Below are 25,193 nucleotides of genomic sequence, written 5' to 3'. Positions count from 1 at the left end.
CCTGTTTGGGGCTGTGGGGTACCATTTCCCCTCAGGACTCAGCCCCAGGGATGGGGCGAGCACAAGGTCTCTGAAGCCACTGGTGGCAGAGGATCCAAGAAGATGTCTCTGACTAGAGCTGGAGTAGGGGAAGCAGGCAAGTTACAGGTTATTCTGAAGCTTCTGGTACTTATCATCCATACCAAGTAGCTTCCTGTTCTTCTACCTACTCCTCCACTCCTTGCTTCCAGCTTGAACCAAAAAGTTCATGGAGGTCAGAAAAAGACCTTTCTGGAGTCTCTTTGCCTCAGTGCCAAAGTGTCAGCAAGACTCTGTTGGGGTCATGCTGCTTCATCTGGGGCTTATCTCTCTCACTACCCCCGCCCTTTCTAACTGGATTTGGTTCTCAAGGTCCTTTTGTTGTCGTTGTTCAGTTGCTCAGTCATGTCCGACTCTTTGCAACCCCATGGGCTGCAGCATGCCAGGCTTCCCTGCCCTTCACTATCTCCCTGAATTTGCTCAAACTCATGTCCATCGAGTCAGTGATGCCATTCAACCATCTCATCCTCTGTCGTCCCCTCCTCCTCCTACCTTCAATCTTTCCTAGCGTCAGGGTCTTTTCCAGTGAGTTGGCTCTTCACATCAGGTGGCCAAAGTATTGGAGCTTCAGCTTCAGCATCAGTCCTTCCAATGAATATTCAGGGTTCTTAGGGTGAATACTCACCGAGAGAAAACTTCCCAAAGATCTTCTGAGAAGAGCATAGGGCAGCAATACCCCTGCAAAAACTGAAAGTGAGCAAGAACATCAGAAAAACCGAAAAAACAGCCTCCCTGTGGAAAAAGTACAGCGTTCACGTGCCCGCCCCCTTCTGTTTTCCCTGTCTTCCTTTGTGCAGGATTAACTGCAAAGATGGCCCGTGACCTGGGAGTGGGCCCTGCTATGAGAGGATTAGCCTGGTCACTGGCCCTTAAGCTTTTGGCTCTCTATCCCTTGAAATCCACAACCTAAAGGTGGAGGCTGTTGGTGAATAAACCCCAGACAGGCAGACCTTTTCCCCTAACCGTCACTTGCTAATTTTGTTCCATTTAAACTTGCCGTCTGCTTGGAAACTTTCACTCACCAGCTCTGGTTTTGCCTGAGTCAGTGCAATCCAAGGCCACCGTCTGCAGTGAGCTCCCCACCTCCTCCCTCTGGCCATCCTCAGGAATCCAAGCCCCCAGCACCCCTAGGCCGTTCTGAGGCCTGGTTACCCACTACAAGCAGAAACCAGAAACCCCTGTGGCCCCGCCAGGTCAGAGCGGCTGACAGACGGAAAGGCAGGACTCAGGGCTGACTGAGCAAACAAGACGAAGCCACTTCATTCCCTGTGGTGGGGAAGAACGTCCTGCTACTGCCTTTCACTTGCGTCATCGGCCAAGTAGCGGAATGTTAGGGCTTTAGAAGCACATGCACGCAAACTTGAATATTCTTTCCCTTTCTGAGATCTGAAATAGATGTATTCTTGAAAACCCCCACCTGTGTTTGATACAAAGCTTATTCACAAGCACTCTCACAGGCCTGGTGGAGGCCCAGATGAAGCCAGAACCAAGAGTCTAGGTCCATTTGTGCTGTGCTTAGTCACTCAGTCGTGTCCGACTCTTTGTGACCCTATGGACTGTAGCCTGCCAGGCTCCTCTGTCCATGGGGATTCTTCAGGCAAGAATGCTAGAGTGGGTTCCCATGCCTCCCCCAGGGGATCTTCCCAACCCAGGGATCAAACCCAAGTCTCCCCCATTTACCATCTGAGCCACCAGGGAAGCCCCAGGTCCTTTTAAGAACTGGTTATTTCCAGATGGTGTCTTGAAAAACACGCTTCAGGAAGTGCAAAAACCACTAGGAAGACTTGAGAGAATACTTAGGCTGAAAAACCCAGACGCAAACCTACACTAATAATTGTATGTGTGTGCTCAGCAAAAGAGATCTCCTTTACCATGCCACACTGAAATTTCCAGATTCTAAAACATCCTGCTTTAAAGCTCCAAACGTTCCTCTTTAGAAAGATCTCTGATTAAAAACATTCTATGTCATATGCCACACTTTCTTGTCTTCTGAAACAGAACAAATAATAAGGTGAGTTAACTTTTTCTCAATGACTCAGGCTTTTAATTCTAAACTTGACTTTTTGCAACAGAGGCTGGGTAATGTCATATTTAGATCAGATAGACTTATATATGAGCTTTTGTTGACCTTTTACACTTCCCAGGCCTCAGTGTCTTCATCTGCAAAACTGTGTCAGTGATGACTGCTTTGCAAGATTTCGGTCTCCTGTTTATGTTGATACACAATACTTTATCGACCATATCAGCATCTTTGTACTTTGGGGAAGTGTGTGACATTTTTGCTATCTATATGCTTGCTGTCATAGCACTTCTAAGTGCGCTCCTCTGATCTGTTTTCACCCTTTTATTTTAGGTAGGATTTTGCCTCGAGAGGTTTTGGTGTCCGCTGGGACCTCTTTAGTCCTGGGGTCTAACTTTTGTCCCAAGCCAGTACAGTCCAGGGCCAGCATTCTGGCTTGCCTTAGTCCGCCTCACTCGTAGCTGAGAAAGGACTGGGGTGCTCTCCTGGGGACAAAGTGCAAGAGCACCAATGCATGGGGTCCTCAGCAGTAGTTGAGCTGCTCACCATCTTTTCTTTTGAAACCATCCCCTGTCCCCTTACTGGATATTTGAGGTTTGGGGATATTTGGCCTCTAGCTAAGTATGCTGGGTAAACAAAGTGTTCTTGTGTTTATCTGTGGCCAGAGGAGCCCTCTAAATCTTAGATGTGTCTGTTTTCCCCAAAATAGGGGATGCTGTGTTAGAAAGAGAGCATTCTCCTAGGTTGACAAGTTGACTACAGAAAACAGAGGGAACATACCAGATTTCAGTTATTTGGCCCCACCCCACCCAGCCAACAATTACATGCACTCAATTAGCATCCTCCGCGTACAACCACATACAACCTTACTTCCGCAGACCCTGTGAGGGCAAAGGCTCAGACTCACCTCCCTCTCCCCTCCAGCACTCCCTGTGTGTAATACCCTCCCCTCCCGCTAAGAGTCCGAGATTCCTCTAGCTCCTCTAGGGCCTCCCACTCAGAACTCCCTGCATACTCGTGCATACTGCCTTGATCTGCTTGAGTTTTGTTCATGGGTGGTCATCCTGTGTTCTGAGCATGTAAGTTCTCCAAGGGCATGGACCACATGTATCTTGTCTCTACCCTTTATGGCCACAAAAACCAGTCAACAACAATGGTTACTCTTCCCATTTGACAAATGAAGAAACTTGGGCTCAAAGAAGTAAGCAGCTGGCCCAAGGTCGCACTCTTTGAAAGTGGCAGAGAAGGGATTTGAAGCCAGAACACCCTGCTTTTTGCAACCTGAGCTGTTTACTCTCATGCTTTATTGTCTCCACCAGCACCATGCATTCTGACTGGGGGCATGATATGAGCCCTGGGATCCAGTTGGCTGAGGAGATCAGGGAAGGCTGCTTGGAGGAGGTGATGGCTATACTGATCCTGAAGAAGTTAACCAGGCAAAGGAGGGGCATGGGTATGGCCGGTGGCCCGGGCAGAGAGCATCATGTCCCAGACAAGAAGGGAACCACAGTAATGAAAGGCCATCTTTGTCTCTTGTTGATACAAACCCCCTTCCCAGTGAAGAGATTCCTGGGCAGTGCTACTTAATTTTATTTCCTGGCCACACGACTTCCAGTATCTCAGAGAGGGGTTGAGGTCAGGAAAGACAGAGATGACGGGAACTCTCTGCTATCCCACTCTCCCGGGTCAGAGCTTCTACAGTCTCATGCCCTCTATCCAGGGACCCTTGCTCCCAATTTAATGCCTGAAAGTGAGATTTGGCCTGGGGAAGTCCAGGTAACACTCTGGATTAAGCTCCGTGCATCAGAGTACTCCTACACAAGACTCCCTCTGAACACACTTCTCTTTCCTGTGAATAGAGGGCACAAGGGCCCAATGCCCAGTTAGAAGTGTGGCTTCAGCTGGTTTCTGCCTGAGCCTCTGGAAATCCAAGCAGAGAGTGGGTTCTCTGTGGTTGAACAGGGTGTCTTATACTCAGGAGAGACCCTCAGGTTGATTACTCATGACATTATTACAGATTTACTGCCTGCCCAACCTCAGAAATATTCTGATTCCCCCAAGGAGCCCATGAGCAGCAATACTTGTCTGTATTGCAACAACCCTGCTAATGACAGAAACAGAGTGCCCTCCAGGTACGTGGTGCAATAAACGGGAGCAGTCTGCAGACTGGAGCTCAGCTGGCAGCCGACCCCACACTCACCAACCTTGACCAACGACTCCACCCAGCAACTGAGGTTGCTGAAGAAGTGGGAAAACACACCGCAGATTGTTCTCCTCCGCCTACCAAGGTTAAAGAGCAGTTGGGACAGCAGTTATTTTTGGCAGTTTTGTTTTTAAATATGCGATGTTGCAATCGCAACTCTCAAAATGCAAGCTTCACTGTGGATGTCCTTCCTAACAATGCGTTTTTATCTTCTGATTGAGAAAATCACTTGAGATTTTCTAGTACACAATCCCACTTGTTCTGCCTCTCAACCCTGGCACATTCTCTGAACCCCAGAGGTCCCAGAGGGCCAGGATCTCATCCCATGTAACTCTGTGTAATTCTCCCATCTAATTACACTGGGTGAGAGTCTGTCTTAAGAAATTCAGTGGGAACTCTGGATGTGGAGGGGATAAAGAGGAGAAGGAAATAGACCAAGTAGAGAAATTAGAATTTTGTAAAAGGGGAGTCTTATGTTCTCTGGTAGTCATGAATCCTTTAGAAAAAAAAATGTATTCTCTTTGTTTTGTCCTTTTTTGTGGCAGGGCAATTGAAACCTTTGGATTAAGAGAAACTCAGCAGATAATGTAATTCCATTCTTCTACTTCTGCCTGGATAAATCATCCAGGAAAAAATATGTATATATTAGCTGCCCTTGTCTTTCCTTCTAGAAAAGAGCTTCCATAATCGTCCTTCATTATAAGGCCTATGCCTCACAACTCATCTCAGTTGATTGCAGAGTAGATGGTTGTATTTCATTTACATAATAAAAAATTTTTTTCCTAGAAAGAAAATCCCTGAAAATGTGAGCTGGTTCAAAATAAAACTTGACAAAGAAGAAAGAAAAAGTGTGAGCTAGGCTTAGGTTTAGAAGGGCAGCAAAAAACTCTAACACGGTAGAGGAAAATTCACATGATTTTTATATCTTCTTCCCCCGGCTTTGTAGCCAAGCATCTCAGCAATCTCTATAAATTTTTTAGCTCTGACCCATTAGGGACTCCGTTTTGTTTATAGGTGGTATGAAGGGATTGTCAGTTGGACAATAACAGCAAATATATATTGAGCTCTCGACAGGTCCCTGGTGCTACTACACCAAGAACTTGCCATATTTTACTCTCAGAACAGCCCTCTAGGGCTGGGACTGCTGTTATTCCCATTTAATAGATGGCGTTACTGAGGCCCAGAGAGATCACACAGATAGTAAGGGTAGGGCTGGGATTTGAAGCCTGCTTTAGCTGCCTTAGGATACCTGTGTCCTTGTGCCCAGAGCTCTCTGGGGCCTCTCTGATTTCCTAGGATATCCTGGACGCGGATTTTTTTTTTCTCTCTTATACCTTTTCTTTGCCTCTTCCTGCCATCTGCTCACCTCCGGATGCCGACAGGGCAGTCAAGGAGAGAGAGTGATCTTTCTGTGTCTTTAAATACAAGCTGAGAGGCCTGACTCTCAGTCAATTGTTTCCTTCTGCTTCCTTGTCATCCACCCCCTCCCCTGTCCCCTCCAGCCCCGCCCCATCCTCTTCAAATTCCCTGCCATTCCCCCACACCTCACTCTTCATCTGGAATCCGAAGATGTGAGGGCTAGTAATAGAGTGTCAGCGGAAGTAATTGATTCCTCACACAGAGAGAATTCTCCTGCCTTTAGTGTCAATGGAGCTGAACCGGAGTCTTGGAGGGTGAGCGAGACATGTAAACAGTCCATGGCTGAGCTGTCAGGGCGAAGCCAGACACACCAGAGAGTGAGTGAGAGGGAAAACGGTGGAACAAATAATTGTTTTATTGGAAAGGAAAGGAGTAAATAATATTTCAGCCCAGGAATTGGCAGTTTGAAATAGAGGGTTGAAAACTAGGAGCAGGAGGAATCCGTGATGTGGGTTTTAATGGTGGTAAAGGGGGGGGGTTCCATTGTCTCAAGGTAGGAGGTTCTGTCCCACCCCTCCCCTTCCACCCATTATCATCATTATTATCATTAAAATAATTACTGTAACAATTACAGTTGATGAGACCTCGGGTTTACAGAGCACCTTTCATCTAAAAGTTCAAAGTGATTTATCTGTGCGTCATCCCTTTGAGAGCGGCAGGAGGGTAGGAAAGTATTATTATTATTATTATTATTATTTTTGGTCTTATCTGCTGGGAAAGCGAGGTCCAAGCAGATAGAGGATTTAGTCCTAGCCTCAGGGCAGGCTGCTGTTGGGGTACTGACTCTTCTTCTGGGCATCTCCATTGCCCTACTGCCCATAAAGGCCCTGATGCTTGTGTGGCCCCCACAGCTCATCCCTGACACTGATGCTCCCTCCCACGATGTGAGGGCCCCACCAGCCACTGCAGCGTGATGGCCGTCTCCCCAGCCAGCCAACTGCTCCATGCACACAGCAAACAGCCTGCTCTGACTGTGGGATAAAGGTCCTTCAAGGTCTGACTCATGCTGTTCCCATCCTGTGAGGAGACTTCCTGCAATCTGGTTCCCTTTCTTGTAGAAGCTGGTGTCCTTTCTAGCCATATTTCTTCCCGGTCTTACTGAGTCTTCAGCCAAGAGCACCCGTTATTCTGAACTTCGCTTCTACTCCCCGGCAAATGGCAGCTGATTCTTTCGGGATAGAGGGATGTGCTTCTGTGATGCGGAGAGGTGAGCGCTGTAATGTGCCCTGAGTGGACAGGCCTGCTTTTGCTCCAGCAGCCACAGGGCCTTCAGAACACAGTTGTCGAAGAAAGCTGTTACCCAGTGGTGGTTTGAGAGGCGGAAGCGGTCCCAGCTGACTAGCCACCGAACGCTCTATTCAGAATCTCCACCCCGGCGTGGCAGCTGTCCCTTCCTGCCTGGACATTAGTGCAGGCCCCTCATGTCCACACCCCAGTGCTTTTTGCACAGTAGTGAGGAGTTTGCCCCTGGAGCCAGGAAGAAGCTCTGAGCTCTGTAACCTGAAGCTCCGAGTAAATGAAACGCAAAGACAGCACTCTCACGCCTGCCCGGTCACACCTACTCCTCAGACTGTCCCCTGCTTGGATTTCCGAACAGCACGTTTTTCAGGCAAGTTTTGTATTTTCTGACTTTTGTTATGGAGGCTGGAAGCCAGCAAAGGAAGACAGAAAAACCTTTGAGAACTCCCTTGATCCCTGGAAAAAACATAAAAGATTTTTTTGATGCTGACAGATTCCCTGGAGCTTAGCACACCTCGTTCCCAGCAGGCTCCCATTTTTCGGACAGATGGAAAGGTGATGATTCACTCTCACAATTAGACCCTCTGGGAGCCAGGGTGAGTGAGCACCCATCCCGGAGGGAACCATTCACCCAGCCAAGTTCAGGGATGCTACCTGCACACCAGGCCCAGGAATGGTGCACTCTGATTTCCTCTCAGAGGGTTCCAGTAACCTTCTGCCCCTACCTGTCAGCCCTGAGAGGCACAGAGACATCATCCCTATACCCATTTATGAGATGAGGCAAGCTGAAGCATGTGCAGTTGAGCTAGGCCAGCTTGAATAATTCAGCAAGTCTCTGGCCCTTGGCCCTTGGGATTGGAAGGGGTTCACCTTCCCATCCAAGCCCCAGTCTGCTGGTGCATGGAGACCAACTGTGGGCAACTCTTACCTACTTTCTACTCTGGTATTATTACACAATGCCAGCATGGGGTCTTTTAAGCTGATGGCAGAGGATGAAGATTTTATAGATGCAAACGACAGACAGAAAGAAACACTCAACAGTCATGCTGAAAACAGCCTGCCCCAAAACCTTAAACTTCACACTGGCACTGGTTGCCTCGAAAATCCTTCCTTACATAAACAAACAAGTCCTAGCCAAGCCAGTCTCCAGGAAAAGAGCAGATTTGTGGCCTTGGGGCCTGAGGAATGTGCTTGCTGGGAGTCGGTCAGTGGAGAGAGGGGTGCTAGGCCAGAGGGTCAGGGGAGAGACGCTGCGGGCTTTGTTGTGCACCCTTGATTCTCTGAAAGTTCATCTGCAGTGAGACTTATCAGACACTGTCTGGAGCGTTCTCCTTCCTCACGTTGCAAGGCATTCTTGGCAGCCTGCTCTGCCAGAAACAATGAGACCGGCGGGCCCTTTCCCTCATCCCGGGGCTTCTGCGGAAAAACAACCAGCAATTATAAATAGATGTTATTTGTAGTTTCCATTTTCTTGCCTTCAAGGTTTTTTGCAATAATTCCTCCAGTTTCTTTTGGGTTGTTCTCTTTGCATACTTCCTTTGCTGGGTGGTCAGATTTCCTCCCTGCTGAAGAGCCCTGGTGACCTGGGCCCTGAGCGGATTGTGAAAAAGCTCAAAATATCAGAGATTTGGGGTGGGAAGAAATAAAGGAAGAAAATGAAAGTGCCAACAACCGGTTTTAAAACGGCACTCGGCACCAAGGCAAATACCCAAACCGATGCAGTGTGTGAGTCCATGGGGTTAGATAGCACATAATAAAGAAGTTAGATAAGGTATAACAGGGATATGAAGTTAGACAACAACAGATAATAATAATGACAGCAGCAGTAACAAACTAACATTTGTTTATTGAGCATGTACTATGTGCCTGGCCCTGTGCTGAGCTGTTGATATGTATTAACTCACCAAATCTGTGGGTTCAGTGCCTAGTTGTTCAAGATCCAGCACATGTGAGGGGCAGCGGGGCTGGTTTTTGAACCCAGCCTGGCTGGCTGGTTCCAGAGCCTGGGCTGGAAAATGAGACTGAAAAGAATTCTCACCAGCTCAAGTGATGAAGCACTGTGGATGGGTTTGTACAGGAGGAGGGTGTTTAGAAACCGCCCTCTATAGCACAGAGGTTGGGTGGCATAGACGGTCCCTAAAGTTATGAGTTTTCATTTCATTGTCACATGTTCAGTTTCCAGAGCATCACGTGTGTGTAACTCTTCTCTCCCCGAAGTCTGCCACACGGTTTTGTAGAACCCAAGTAATAATAAAAATAGCCAGTGCCTCTCAGGTGGTTTCTAAGGCATCCGGTGCTATATTGGGCCTGTGTAGACCTTTACGAACCTTTCAAAAATCCCACAAGGTGGGGAAATTATTATTTCCATTTTATAGATGAAAAAACTGAGACTTAGAGAAGATAAATGCCTAAAGTCATAACACTAGCATGTGCCAAAAACTAGCTGAATCTGTCCACAAAACAAGAGTATACACAGAGTATGCATTTCCCAGACTATATACACCCTTGTACACGGATATGTTTCTATGCAGTTGAATTTTTTTTTTTTGGTCACAGACATCATCCCTAGGAAAATGTGCACATACACAAACTGACAAAATTTCTGCATATGATTGTAGGGGGTTCCCCAATCTACTGAAATTCATCCGTGGACCCTACTGGAAATTCACGGGCTTAAAAATGTATGCTCTAGCTGGTACTTAAGAGCGTGTAAGTACACAGGATACTGTTTTCTCACTTGGGCCATATGTTCACATATGGGTATATATGTGCTTATAAAAATACTTCACTTGCAAAAATTAATCTGAACACTTAGAAGCTGGATTTCTACTGATGAGACTCAAAACCACGAATTCCAAATCTACTCCCTGCTTCTATGGGTGACTTGTCTATTAAATTTGGCATTGTTAAACAAAACGGCTAAATTAAAAGACTGAAATTCTGTGAAGTCTCTAACTGAGATGCAAAGGGTGCTTTGCACCTGCACTTTCTAATGTTGTAGTGCTCTGGCAACCTGGCATGCCCATTGCTCTCTGATCTTTCCTCAGCACAGAGGACAAAGGATGGAAGCAATGTCAGTGTGCCCTGGAGTGAGACTGCATGGGCCAAGCCTGCCTCTGACTTTTCCTCATCTTGAGACTTTGGGCAGGTCAGTTAGCCTCCCTTAGCTGCACCCTGTACATCTGTGAATGGACAGTTACCATTTCAGGGTCTGGTGTGTATTAAGTGAGGGTTAAAGGAAATAGTAAATAAATGGAGCGAGGATCTAGCCCTTTAGGAATGCTCAGTAAGTGGGAGCTTTTCCCATTGATATGCCAGCTTCTTAAATGTGTGTGTGGCACCAGAGAAAGGGAGAAATTCAAGGAAATGAAAAGACTTCTTAAAAAACCCAACCTGACAGCTAGCTAATTTCTACAGAAAAGCTGAGTGTCCCAACTGAGCTGGAGACCAGACGACCTGGCTTTGGACCTGAATTGACTAGAAACTTGAGCATCATGCAGACCTGCTCCACAGCCTCTTAGGATCTCAGGCAGCTTCTTTGTTGGGAAAGTTGTACATGACAGTGTTGTTTTTTCCTATTTTCCCTGCAGGTTTTAATGTAAGGATTAATAAGACAGTGTTTGTAGATGTCTTTGAGCTTCCTGGAAGAAAGGCACTCCAGGAGGTGATAAATTCTCTGGCCTGGATAATCTACTCATGAAATATGGAACTTTGAAAGTGTGAGAAAAATCTCAAATCACTTTGACAGCATTTTAATTATAGTTGATTTGTTTGCCGCTAATAGTGAAAATGCTGTCAGCATGATTTGAGATGTTTCTTCCACTCAAAATGTTATATATCGTGTTTTCAAGTCACGAGGCAACATTTTGGTTTCCAGATACAACCAGAATAGCTCAGTGAGTGCGCTGGCGCACAAAGGCAGAGTAGAAAACAGACCAACATATCCAACCCCTCGGAAAGCAGAGTTTATCCTTTTTAACATATAACGTCAACCTTAGGTTCCCTCATTCATTTATTCACTCAACACAAAGACAGTGAGCCCTCCTATGTGCCAGGCACCATGCAAATATCGGGTTGGCCCAAAAGTTCATTTGGGTTTTCCCATTCATATGAAAAACCCAAATGAACTTTTGGCCAACCCAGTATTATAAATTCATCTGTGAAAAGGTAAATTTCTCACCCTCATGGTCCTGGTTGTCTAGTGCAGGCCCTATATTCTAAACAAATACAGTATATTGACAAGACCTTTCCAGATTATGGTAACAGCCATAAAGGCGATGAAAGCAGGTGAGGTAGAGAATAAGGGCATGCCAGCTGAAATGGGATGGTCAGGGCAGGCTTCTCTGAGGAGGTGACATTTGCACTCAAAAGAATGAGAGGGTACCAACCAGAGCAAAAGCTAACAAAGAGTATTGCAGACAGTGCAAAGAGCAAGTGCAAAGGCCCACCAGCTGGAAAGAAATTTCCATGTACAAAACGTGATGGCTTAGGCATTTCATGATGCAAGTAGCATGAGAGGAGGCACCTCCTGATTGGCAAAGGTTATGGCTTCAGGACTTGGGCACATAGGTGCTCAGCCATATAGACAAATCCCATAGAATGGACACAGCATTCTTCCTTGAAGCAGCTAAGGACTCTGCCCACAACATAGAAATCCCCTCACAAGCAGTTCTGAGTGGCATCCACAGACTCTGGATGGAGCCACACGTCATCCAGCCCTGGGAGAAGGGCCTCCACGTGGTGAATTTTCTAGCACAGACTTGGTCGGCTGACCCAGCCTTCGGTGGCCTGCTGGGCAGCGTCACGCGTGGAGAGAGTTATGGAAGGTAAAAGTCTTGTCATATTTGCCTAGTAATGAGAAGAAGAGATGAGACTGATGCTTTTTCATATCTTTCCTGTGGACCCTTAAAGTTAATTCCACCGTCAACATTCCCACAGCCCAAATGTGGGTTTAGGGAGAGGAATGAAGACTTTGAAGTTGAGAGAGAAAGTACAGAAAGCGTTCTCTAGACAAATGCTCTACAGGCAGATGTCGGGATCTGTGAAAAGAGAAGTAAAATGGTACTTAGGGAACCATTTTAGAGAGGAGGAGGAAAAAAAAGAACTGGCACGGAGATGGCCACTTCAGCTTAGGAAAGTAAATAAATAAATAAAATTTGAAAAGGTAATGTTAAAGCTTTGAAAGGAATTTTTTCATTTGAGGGAGACTAGGAATAATGAAATGCAAACACAATAGTTAGTATGTCTGTGAGCTGGTATCTGTTTCCTTCCAGAAAATGGATAAGAGGAATGGCTTTTCAGGTTATCCTACTTGACTACCATTGGGGTGAGCTCTGAGTTTGCAGCCCAGATTCATTTACCCAACAAACGCTGGGTATTAGATTCCAGATGCAAAGTCAAATTTATTCCAAGGCCACAACTTCCTACGTCTCTGCTAGCTCTTCATAAAAAAAACCTGACATCACTGAAATTTCTAGAGAGATTTACTCCAGCTGTAGCAAATCCCTAATAATAAAAAATTTCCCCAAATGAGTCAATCTCACAGGAGGTAAATGAGACATTCTGTGTGGAGTCAGCATGTCATTTGGAGTATGCCCTTTATACAAAAAGCCCAGCCAGAAGAGTTGGTGGTGAGCTGGAGTTGGTCCACAGGGCAGAACCCCAGACACTGAAGGGAAGGGGAATATTAGCTGCCAGATTGTAACTCTGGGTCGTTTTCCCCTCAAGTAAACCTGATAGGAAAATCCAGTTTTGCTAAGAAGTTCAAGTAAGGGCTGATTATTTGCTTCACAAAAGGATTTACCAGAGGGTCCTTTAAATAACAGGCTCAGAGAGAAGCTGTATATATGACTGATTTGTGTGAACCTTTTTCAAAAATGCCTCCCTTCACTAATGTGTGTGTAGATATGTCAGGATGTATTTACAGCTAGCCAAAAGGATTTAGGTGATATATCTGTTGAGTAAATTGAGGCAAGTTTGCAGCTATGACATGTTTTGGGTACTGTTGCTTCATTGATGATTCTGTTAACCCCCTAAATGACCGCATGGGTGATTTGGTGACCGGATAAAACCCTCCACTTCTAATGAACAAGCCAGGTGGATGTCAGGGCCTCTCTGTGTCCTTTATAGAAACTGGCAACACAACGACTGGATGTATGTGATGGTCTCTTTAAAATTGTTTTAAATTTTTAATTGAGTGTGGGCCATGTCCCTGGCACTATTCTAGGTGCTCCAACAAGCTATGTCTTATTTAGCTCTTATGGATGATGGTTGCCATCATGATGGTCGCATTTTTTATCTGCAAAATTAGGAGAGCTGGGTTGTTTTTCTCAACTCTTCTACTTGGGAAAAAAAATTCTTAATAGAAGGATCTTTATGTATTTTAAAGAACTGAAGACTTATTATAAACAACTCAGATAATAGAAAAGAAGAAAGCAAAAAATTACAAATTATCCCCCATCAATGTATTTCACCCACCATCAATTTATTTCATCACAGTTAATATTTTAGTCTATAGTCTTTCAGGCTTTTTCTGTGTGTATATGCAAGGAAATTTATATACTTACATATATTTTAAAGCATACTTTTAAAACAATCTACTGTTTTTCAGCTTAATAATATACCATGGACATTTTTCCTTAAAGGCCAAAAAATAAAAATAAAAAACCGCATATACCTACAGCATTCCCACTATAGCAACAGAGCTTTCCACTTATAAATGTCCCAAATTGATTTGCCCACCATTGTTGTCAGACATTTAGACACATGCTTTTTATAAACAAAGCATCTTTTCACTTTCCCCATGCTTTTAAAAATATGTACACACACACAAAGATACATATACATCTTTGCACAACTGTCTGATTATTTTGCTAGGAAAAATTCCTAGCAGTGGGATTGCTGGATTAAAGAATATGTATATATTAACTTTTGTCACATTTTTGCCAAAATGCCCTCCAAAACGTTTGAGCAGATGCACAGTTGCCCTTAGACAGAGCCTCATTCACTGCCTCTCTTTCTTCGGGAGAATCACTTCTGCTCTGTATGGCTCAGCCTCTTCCCCTCTGAAATGGGCTTGGAAACACAACAAATCCCTGTGAACACTTACGAAGTCCACACTCACTGCCAGTCCGTGTCCTAGACACTTTCTATAGATTATGTGGGTCCTTGAAATTTCAGGAAAACTGAAAGGAAGGTTCTAGTATCCCTATCGTGCTCTTATTTTTTCCATTTCTGAGGCTCAGAGAGGTTGAGTAACTTGCCTGAGAGTAACTCAGCTAGTAAGGCTGAGCTGGGTTCTGCCTCCCTCCGGAACGAGGTGGGGGTGGGGGTGCTCGCCCCTCCAGGCGAGCTGGGTCCTGTCTGCTCAGTGGGTACAGTTGTGCTCCACCACTGCGCACCCTGCGAAGGAAGGCAGCGCCATTACTCAGCTGAGAGTGACCGTCCAGCGGTGCTTATCTCGGTGTGGAAATAACAAGGAGGGATTTTCCAGAAGGTCTGGGGGAATTTCCTTTGGAAGAAACTGTCTTTTCACTTATGTTTTGGAACTGAGGAAGCACACTTTCAGTGTCAGCCTCATCTCCCACTCTGAAAGCACAGACCTAAACAGATTCTCCCACCCTTGCTGCCTTTCCCAATCTGTGACCATCTCTCCAGAGCTCCTGGGGGAAAACCCTGCCATCTCCCTTCTCCAGACTCTAACCAACTTCTGTGAGTCTTTTGACTGTAGAAGTCCAGCCCTCTGGGGTCTACAAATGAACTAAGCCTGGTCCACTCCATATATTCTCTTCGAAGGCCTATATATTTGGAAGTGGCTGAGCCATCTGAAGTATGGCTTCCGGGGTCTGCAAGGAGGCCTCAGACCACTCAGGCTCAGACAGGCCACTTCTGCAGGCCGCCAGCCCCCGCAGACCCCGTGCGTGTTGTGTTAACAGCTTGATGCAAAATACATAAACAGGGTGGGAGAAGGAGATGGATGGCTTTCAGTAAATAATGGTACAGTGACCAGCAATTGGAGGGGGTTGGTAGGGAAGAAATTTTCCACGTCAGCAGCTGTGACAGGGTGTTCCCCAGGAGCCCAGATGAAGACCACAGACTTGGGACAGTGAGGCTTGCCAGACCACATGTTGAAGCTGAAAGCGTGCATCTGTACAGATAAGATGGCACAGTACCTGTGCAGTCCTGTGAACCTAGTCAAGGATGTCTGTGAGGCATCTCCCCCTACCTGGGCCAATTTGATTTTGTTTGAAATGAGCTCAGGTCTTCAGGGTAAGGAAGGCAGCTGGCTCAGCCTCTTGCTGAGACTAATAGTTATGTGCTCAGAGAAGCTGGGTCCCCTGGGATTCACCCCCTGCTTTTGGAGAAAGGTTTTTATTGCCTTATCTAATACGGTGCTGATTCCTTTTAAAAAAAATGTGTTGTTGACCAGATAGACACTGCTGATGTGAACTTCTCAGAGTTATCTCAGGGAGGGAGATGGCCCACGATTGGGGAGTCTTTATTACTAACAGTTAAAGAAAAGAAGGGTTGACCCCTTCAGTTCAGGAGAGAACTGAAACTTGGGAAAGAGGCAAAAAAAAAATAAATCTCTCTGAAACATCCTCCGTGTGCCTGACTCAGTGCCCAGCACCTTCCTTACATTTTTTCCATTCCATCTCTGTCCCAGCCCCCTGAAGTGGATATCTTTATCCACATCTTATAGATGAAGTAATTGATGCTCACAGGGGTTAAGTAATATGCAGAGACACAGAGCCAAGAAGAAAAGACTAAGATTCAGACGGATCACGATGAAAATAAAAATGGTGCTACCGAATGAAGAAAAAAAAAAAAGTTTGAGACATTTGATAGAATAATGCTACTGCTCTTATGTGAGCAAGAGATAAGGCCTTAAAGTCTAGCCATGCACAGAGGTGCTCTTTCTCTGTGGCTTTAGTAAAGCAACTTCCTATATCTGTGTTTGCCAGTATCTACAAGTAAACCTAAGTGCCCTTTGTTTATCCATCCAAAACACCTTAATGTCTAGAAGTGGACGGAAAGCACCTGATCTGGAGGGAGACACTAGCCCATTTCATCTCCTAGCAGTGATCTTTTTTTCATATGTGCCCCTTTATGGTGTCTGCACCCAGGTATGACTTCATTGAGATTCGAGATGGGGACAGCGAATCGGCAGATCTCCTGGGAAAGCACTGTGGAAACATTGCCCCACCCACCATCATCTCCTCGGGCTCCGTCCTCTACATCAAGTTCACCTCCGACTACGCCCGACAGGGGGCAGGCTTCTCCCTGCGCTATGAGATCTTCAAGACAGGTCAGTGTGGTCGTGGGTGGGGAGAAGCAGGGACTCCGCCCTCGCCAGCTGTGTCTGGCCACGGTGCACTGTGTATCGGATTTGCCTAATAGTTATGTGTTCATAGATGAAGCCCAGTGGGTTGACCTACGTGGTCAGAGTTCCAGTTTTATCCAGCCTGAGAGAGTTGATGGAGGGAAGAGTGTTCAAGGTGAGCCTGGAGACTAAGTTGAAAAGCCCATTTAAGTTTCCAGTCAGTTTAAGAGGGCAGACTGCAGGGTTAGTGTTTGGCTGTTTGTGACAACAAAAGAGTAGGGATATGTATTATATAGAAAAACACATTTGGGAAAAAATCTGATGTGTGTGTGTTTAACCACGGTAATCTTCATGGTGAAAGCAAAACTTGGTTGAACTTCCTCCAAATTACTTCATAATTTAAATACCCTTTCTTTAGAACCACATGGGGAGGAAGGACATAATCTTTTCAGTGTTTGGAGTCTCTAAAAATCTTACTGTGACCCCACCACCAATGGGATCATGTAGTAATTTTAGATCCAAATATGACTCCTAGAAATTCCCCCTGCTGGTCCACTGTATCACGTCTATCCATTGAACCCCCACTTCCTAAGTGCTGAAGAAACTAACTCCCTGAAAAAGATAGCAGAAGGAGAAGCAGAGAACTTTTAAGTTGACTGCTTGCTTTCCATTAGGTCCCCCTTAGATTACTTTTAGACCCTGAGAATATGGGCTAATGCTTACTCTCCCTAGAGTCAAGACAACTTTGATTCACAAGACGCTAGTTCAGCATCTCCACGGAAGCACTCAGAGCAGCATATCCTTCCCTCCGATGTGTGAGCTCACTAACTTGAGGCTAAGTGAAGCCTGTCCCCCAGTTCTCCCCTCCCCCCTGCCCATCCCCCCATCTCGGGGGCTGCTGCCCCATCCAGGACTGTGTTTCCCTCTCCAGCAGCCCACGTTTTACAACTCGTGGGCAGAGTCTGCTGAAAGGGGAAGCTGTCAGCCCTGTCATCATGGAGCCCAAAGCCCGGCGCCTGTTGAGTTCAGTGTGAGGGGAACTATTCATATATATTTTCTTTTTCACCAAACAATTCTTGAAAGGAAGTGGTAGCTGCTGAAAGCACTTTTTATATCCACTCTGTCTAAATATTTGCCCGATTTGTCTGCCTGAGAACAAGATCGTAGGACCCAGTAAAGGGGTGGGGCTGAAGGAACAGTGTGGAGCCAGAGTGGGAGCTGAGACTGTCCCAGGGCACGAGTCTGAGAAGGTCTGTCTGCCATGGGTGGTCCCGCTCCCAAGTACTTGATGTCATGGGGACTGACTATCCGTTTGTCAGGTGGCTCGGGACTGGCGCGAGACTTGCAGATAGGCTTATCCACATTCCGTTGAGTCCTCTGCGAGATTCAGATTAGTTAGTGCCCCCAGCAACGATGGACCACTCATTATACCATCATCTGCTGGGGAGCAGTGGGGAGATAGAAGAGAGAAGGAAGGAAATGGGTGTTGGTGCTCTTCTGCTGGGGGAGATAGCCCACAACAGGCGCACAGTTGATGTTATTGAGTGACTATGTGTAAATAGATACGTAACTTGAAAGGTATAAACTATAATAGGAGGTAAAGTAAGTATCAAGGTGTGAGTAACATGCTATGGACGCTTCGTAGGTGGCACTAGTGGTCAGGAACCCGCCTGCCAGTGCAGGAGACACGGGTTCCGTCCCTGGTGGGAAAGATCCCCTGGAGAAGGGCCTGGCAACCCGCTCCAGTATTCTTGCCTGGAGAATCCCATGAACAGAGGAGCCTGGCACACTACAATCCGTGGGGTCGTACAGAGTCGCACACAACTGAAGTGACTTAGCGCACATATATAACACGCTATGGATTTGCACTTAATGCACCGTGGTGACCTGAATGGGATGGCAGTCCGAAGCAGAGGGGATATAGGTGTATGTATGGCTGATTCATTTTGCTGTACAATAGAAACTAACACACATTGTAAAGCATCTATGCTCCAATAACAATTAATTTCAAAGAAGAGCATTCTCTGGATATGAAAATGAGGAACCCATCTAGTGGCTTGGACAGCGGGGCATCTGGGAATTCCTTTAGATAGCTAGGTCCCCAGTGCTAAAGCTGCCACTCAGCCCTACTGGGTTGACCATGAAAGCTGCTCCAAGCAAAGGCTTCCAGAGAGCTGGCCACCGAAAGTCAGAACAAGAATGGGGAGGACCATTACAGCTCAAATCTGTTTCATACTTCCCAGCTTAGTATTTCACAAAGGACGGTACCACATCCTCCAGAAATCAACATAAAAATGTGAATGTTAGCTCTATGCCTGCCTGCCTGCTAAGTTATTCAGTTGGGTCCAATTCTTTGTGACCCTATGGAACTATAGACCTTCAGGCTCCTCTGTCCATGGGATTCTCCAGGCAAGGATACTGGAGTGGGTTGCCATGCCCTCCTCCAGGAGATCTTCCTGATCCAGGGATCAAACCTGTTTTCTGCGTTACAGGCAGATTCTTTACCACAGAGCCACCAGGGAAGCCCCTGTTAGCTCTATCCATCATGCAAATTTGAACGGTTGATATTAAAAGACAAAATACACAGAGATCATCATAACTCAGCATTGCTGTTTTGAGGGTAGGCTGATGTAGGATTTTGAATGAAGCAGCAAGTCTGTGGACTGTCTAAAAACAAAAAAGGCAGCCAAGAAGGTGACTTGGGCATGGGGAATTGGGACAGCCTACTTTAAGAATGGGATTGCCTAGGAAGGAAGAAAGAGATTACTGCAACAACAGGAGATAACAGCCCTGCCAATAGCAATCATTCCTCTGGGGATTGTAAGAAAAGAAGGTGAGAGCCCAGTGGCCCCGGAGCCATTCACACGTGCTATCATGCCCATTGGAAAGAGCAACTTATCCTCAATAAGGCACACACAGGTGCAGGGGTGGGGGGCAGCTTTGCCAAACTCAAAACTGAGAAGTTTAGGAAGATGAGCGTTCTTCCAGGTCCCTCACCCAGATCTCCACTGTTGGAGCCCTGAGAGAAAATACACAAAGTTACGTCATCCACAGAACATGAAAGAAACGCATGAACATGCTGAAGAAATCCAAACAAACACAGTTGTGTTTGCTAGTCAGATTCATAAAGAGAGAGAAGGGGGAAGTATAAACACAGATACACAACTGTGCCGAGGACTCAGGAAGCCTTCGACCGCACATCACCCAGGCAGGGCTCTGCTGCTGTTATACCGACAGAAATAAACCCACGATTCGGTACAGAGGGGACCAAGAGGGGAAGTTCACGTCTGCCCTGAATGAAGTGGTTTATGAAAGAGTCCACGTATGTCCACATACAAAAGGGTTAAGCAAACAACTTGCTGACTTAAGTGATACCAAATCACTAAATCATAAGCATAACAGAGGAAGGAATTTTAAAATAATTTAAAAACTAACATCGGAAACGGGATCACTGGAAAACATGGGTTTTTGTATTTTGTTTCCTGATTGTCTTCTGACCAAAGTGCAAGATCAAGTTTTGTTTCCTGGGGCCCAGTGAAATTTTAGAAACTGAATCTCACTTTATCCACAAACAGAGAAAACCTGGGGTGCCCTCTACTCTTCTTCAGTTGAAGAACTGGATTTACCTTTTGTGGTTAGACCCAGCTCAATTTTGGATAAATGCACCATGTTTTCAAGAGCCTTGTGCTTGCAGATTCTTCTTCTGCTTGCAGAGTTATTATACAATTTACAGTGAAAAACCACAGGATGGGCATTTTTCATACCAGAGTCCTTTGGTATGAAATCATTCACGGCAGCAAAATTCCCTAGCTACATGGACAATCTTACCATTGCATGAACTTGAGTATCTATTGACTGAGCTATTTGCTTAATTTTTAATTCATTTAGCACATTGCGGAAAAGCATCTTGGTTTAGGTAGGTATCTGCAAGACCCAACTCTTGCCCCAGGGATAGTCACCTTTCCTGAGATCTCTTCTCCACATTCAATATTCGGCTGCCTACTTTCTGACAATGATCACAGTCCAAACAGCAAGATGGCGCCGTCATAAATGGAAGACCGATTGTAATGGACAGGCTTGATTTTTCTACATAAAGAGGATAAAACTGTTTTTCTTCCTCATTCAAAATAAGCCACGGGATTTGTTGATGTTATTCAGTCGCTAAGTCATGTCTGACTCTTTGCAACCTCATGGACTGCAGCACACCAGGCTTCCCTGTCCTTCACAATCTCCCGAGGTTTGCTCAGATTCATGTTTGTTGAGTTGGTGATGCTATCTAACCATCTCATCCTCTGCCTCTCCATTCTCCTTTTGCCTTCAATCTTTCCCAGCATCAGGGTCTTTTCCAATGAGTTGGCTCTTCGCATCAGGTAGTCAAAGTATTGGAGCTTCAGCCATGGGATACACCCATGCTTTCCAAGTTGCTCAGTGGTAAAGAATCTGCCTGCCAGTGCAGAAGACACAGAGATGTGGGTTCGACCCCTAAGATCCCCAGAATGTGAAAATGGCAACCCACTCTAGTATTCTTGTCTAGAAAATTCCATGGAAGAGGAGCCTGTTGGGCTAGTCCATGGGGTCACAGAGTCTAACACGACTCAGAACACACTCACACGTAGCCATATGTCAGAGATACACACTTTTTTTTTCTCTTTTTGCTTAAGGACTTCAAATTGAAAAATTCTCTCCAGTCCATTACAGGACCACAGAACCTTGGAAACTGTGGGTACTTTAGGATCTTACATTCTCCAGGCCTCCTGGGGCTTTCTAAGTGTCCTTTGTGTCCCTTATGGATGACAGGGACCAAAGAAAGATTCCACTATAAATTCCCATGCCTAGGTGGGTGGGGATTCCCCTTGCCTTGGAGAGGAATGACAATAGGGCAAACTCTAGGAGGGATTTTCAGGAGGCCTTTCCTAGTTCTGGAAGCAACTTGTGAATAGACTTAATTTCCTCTGGCTAAGTGGCCCAGCAGCCATAAATGCTAACCTTTTGAAAATTCCTCTCAGCCCCCTGAAAGCCTGCCAGCTGGCTTGGCCTTCCTAAACTGCCTCATCCTGAACCACTGAGGAGGCCCTCAGAAGCTGGGGTCCTGATGGTAAACAAAGCTGGGAATACCGTGGTAAACAAACTGGGGGAGAGGTCATCTCAGCTGCTGCCTCCTGGCCTTGCTGCCCCCTGGACCAGCTTGCCTCTGAATGATGGAGTGCAGAGCTTCTGGGATGCCACATTAGAGAGCCTCAGAAGAATCCTGAAAAGATTAACTCTAACCCCAGGTGTCCTGGGTTCCCACCCTGCCAAAGCACAGTGCTGGCTGGAAGAGCAGAGGTGATGGACAGGTGGGTAGGGATTTTGGAACTTCCTGTCTGATGCTAAAGAAAGTTCCCCTCCACCTTCCCCCAATTATTTGCATGGCACCTTTTCCAAGTCAGGTGTTTGCCGCTTTCCAGAAAGCTGTCATCAATAAAAAAACTCGCAGAGGGGCTGCAGCAGGAGCCACGGATAAAGACATCGCTGCGGGCTAGGATCAGCGTATTGACATCACACAGTTATATTTCAGTGGGATCCCCAGAGGACACTTCCTGCCAGTAAACACCTGGTTTATCTAGTATTTCTCTGTGTTTTTTTCTTCATGCTTAGAGTGCCTGTTATTCTCCTTATAAATCCTGCTCCCTTTTTAAATTTTAAAATCAGAACATAATGAAATCAATTCTAATTGTGCAGCATTTACATTCGTCACATTAATTTGCAAAACTTCTGGCTCCGAGCAGCTCCCTGGGCCCCGCTCCTGTCCTGGGACTGTCCCAGGCCCGCCCTGGCAAATGGTGGCTGGGTTACAGCACATGAGGGCCCTTTTAATGTGACTCCACCTAGAGGCATTAGGGGAGAGGGTAGCTGTAATCCTTTTACGAGCTCCCATTGAGGTCCAAGCCTGCACTGGGAGGCGAATGTGTGTGGCATTTAATAAGACGCCTCCATCAGTCCTGAGAAAGCAGACACAAGCGCTTGGGGGAGAAACAAGGCCATCCCCGCCACAAAAGAGCCAAAAGCCGCCCAAATGCCAGTGCACTGCCACATTTTTTCCAAACTTTCTGCAGGAGTGGCCTTTAACATCCCCAAACCCTGCTGTGATCCACCGGCTGCAAACCTCAATTGTTCATTGTCTGGCCACTACAGAGCCGCTCGTTTTAATATAGTCATGACATGAATGAGACCCGAGCTCCCCTTTGCCCCTCCCCTGAGGCACCTTGGATCTTGGAGGGAGACGGGGGCACCAAGTTGGCTCTGGTACAATAGGGGCTAGTGTTGAGGTCAGCAGTAAATAAGGGGTCACATTGTTTCCCCTGCTGGCAATCAGCAAGCCTTCCTTAAGGATTGAAATAACTTACATTTCTGGAGCAAGCAGCTGAGTAACTGAGAAAGAAGACTCTGTTCCTCTTTTCAAGGGAATCCATCTTTCTCTCTCCCTCTCTCTCTGTCTCTCACACATGCTTCTTTCTACACCACCCCTCCTCCCAAATCCTTAATTGCTGCTCTTACTCTAATATGTAGAGCAAGACTGCTCGCCTCCCTAATTTCTCCCCTAAAGATGGTCTGGCTTAAGGGCTTGAAATGTGGATGTGAAAAGTATGTTGCTTCAAGGGCCACTCCAGTGGAAACAAAAACTTCTTGAGTAAGGAAATTTGGGCCCAAACATTTAAATAACCCGTGTGACAGACACAACAGAGAAAGGCATCCTCTTCCACTCTCTTAAGGCTCTGCTTCTCTTTCACCTACAGGCTCCGAAGATTGTTCAAAGAACTTCACAAGCCCAAATGGGACCATTGAGTCCCCCGGGTTTCCCGACAAGTACCCGCACAACTTGGACTGCACTTTCACCATCCTGGCCAGACCCAAGATGGAGATCATCCTGCAGTTCTTGACCTTTGACCTGGAGCATGACCCTTTGCAGGTGGGAGAGGGAGACTGCAAATACGATTGGCTGGACATCTGGGACGGCATCCCCCATGGTGAGTGATGGCGCCTCACCAGGCCCTTTCCAGTAGCTTCATTGCCTGTTAATTGCTTTAGTGGCAATAAAAAACAGAGAACAAAGACGTTAAAGCTCCTCAGAGTTTATCTGTGACCCATGATGACTTTCTCTTATCCTTCACCAAGGATGACTTCAGAAAAACTGTGGATAGGCAGTTTCCTCGCTTGGGGATACTTCTTTGCAGTAGGGATAAGAGACTGGAGGAAGGCATGGCAACCCACTCCAGTATTCTTGCCTAGAGAATCCCCATGGACAGAGGAGCCTGGCGGGCTAGAGTCCATAGGGTCGCAAAGAGTCAGACACAACTGAGTGACTAAGCATAGGAGGAGACTGAGTAGATACTTGGATGAGGATAAGAAAACCTATAGGTCATATTTTCTTCTGCTCCATAGAAAGTGACTCAGTGACCACTCTCTATGTCCAAATAGGACTCGAGAGCCAGACTAAGTTTGAACTGTGGCTCTGATCTTAGCAGCTCTGCAACCTTGAGCAAGTTACTTAACCTTTCTGTGTCTTATTAATATCTGTTTAAATTAGCTGCTATTATCATCATTATAATTACTATAATTTTATTACTATTTATATAGTCACAGGCTTCCCTGCTGGCTCAGACGGTAAAGAATCTGCCTGCAATGTGGAAGCCCCGGGTTTGATCCCTGGGTCAGGAAGATCCCCTGGAGAAGGGAATGGCAACCCACTCCAGTATTCTTGCCTGGAAAATTCGATGGACAGAGAAGCCTGGCAGGCTACAGTCCATGGGGTCGCAAAGAGTCGGACCCAACTGAGCAACTAACACTAACTAACTAACTATAGTCATAGATGTTAAAAAAAACTTCATCCCCCAAAGCCAAGAGGCGTCTGTGTTTCTCATGTAGAGACCAGCATGAGTCTTGGGTATATAGTATCGGTGAGGAAACTCATCTTCCACTTCTATCATCATTCTAAGTGTTTTGCACTGTAAGGGATACTTGAAGTCTAAGCAATTTCATTTCCTCAGACAAGCATAAGATTTAGTCAGGAAATGTGTTGGAGTCCCCGCTCTGCTATTTCCTGGCTGTATGCACAATGAACAGTCATGTGCCCTCTCCAAACCTCAATTTCTTCCTCTGTGGAACAAGCATTATAATGATACCTTTCCAGCCCATCTCACAGGGCTGTGAAAACAGAATGAAGCCAGGTCAGTGAAAATACTGTTTAATGTGCAGGAAGAAAATATTAGGCATTGTTCTGAAACTGTATCTCTGGTTGTTTTGTGCCAAGGCATCCCAAGTGGTGCTCTGCTGAATGACTTGGAATTATGGGAAGGGAGAATGTATGGAGATTGAGGTCTGGCGTGTTCAAGTCTGTGACCTCTCTTTGTCCTTCCTGTCCAGTTGGACCCCTGATTGGCAAATACTGTGGGACCAAAACACCTTCTGAACTCCGTTCGGCCACAGGGATCCTCTCTCTGACCTTCCACACGGACATGGCGGTAGCCAAGGATGGCTTCTCTGCACGTTACTACCTGGTCCATCAAGAGCCGCTGGAGAGTGAGTTGGCTGGCTGGGAAACTCTGACCCGTCCTCCCATGTTGGCCGTGAGGGTGATCTCTGCGAAAGAAGGAGGGGGGAAGTCGGACCTCAAGGGAAGAGAGCTGTAGCTTCTTGCTGGGCAGAGATGAATGAAAATAGAATAAATGTCAGTCTGGGTGCTCATTTCTTTAAAGAAAAAGTATGTATACCAAGAATTAGTTATTCCCAGGGAAAATCACAGGACCATCTCAAGTCTCAGAATGAAAGGGAGAGTACTTAAGATATCTATATTGAATCCCCCATGTGCTATCTTTGGGGGTTTCCCAGGTGGTGCTAGTGGTCAAGAATCCACCTGCAGGAGATGCAAGAGA

General features: G+C 46.1%; 1 protein-coding gene across 3 annotated transcripts in view; it reads left to right on the top strand.

The window, feature by feature from the left end:
- Nucleotides 1-25,193, top strand: part of NRP2 (neuropilin 2) — a 119,040-nt gene that overhangs the window by 18,477 nt on the left and 75,370 nt on the right. For all 3 annotated transcript variants that reach the window (XM_040228718.1, XM_040228720.1, XM_040228719.1), the window contains exons 3-5: nucleotides 16,085-16,266; nucleotides 23,058-23,288; nucleotides 24,685-24,840. In XM_040228718.1, coding sequence (XP_040084652.1) covers nucleotides 16,085-16,266; nucleotides 23,058-23,288; nucleotides 24,685-24,840 — 569 coding nt within the window. The remainder of the gene's footprint in view (nucleotides 1-16,084; nucleotides 16,267-23,057; nucleotides 23,289-24,684; nucleotides 24,841-25,193) is intronic.

The sequence above is a fragment of the Oryx dammah genome, unplaced genomic scaffold (assembly GCF_014754425.2).
Source record: "Oryx dammah isolate SB20612 unplaced genomic scaffold, SCBI_Odam_1.1 HiC_scaffold_27, whole genome shotgun sequence".
In the NCBI taxonomy this organism is placed as follows: Eukaryota; Metazoa; Chordata; class Mammalia; order Artiodactyla; family Bovidae; genus Oryx; species Oryx dammah.
Note: the sequence above shows the minus strand (reverse complement) of the source record. Positions and strands in the feature narration are given on the sequence as shown.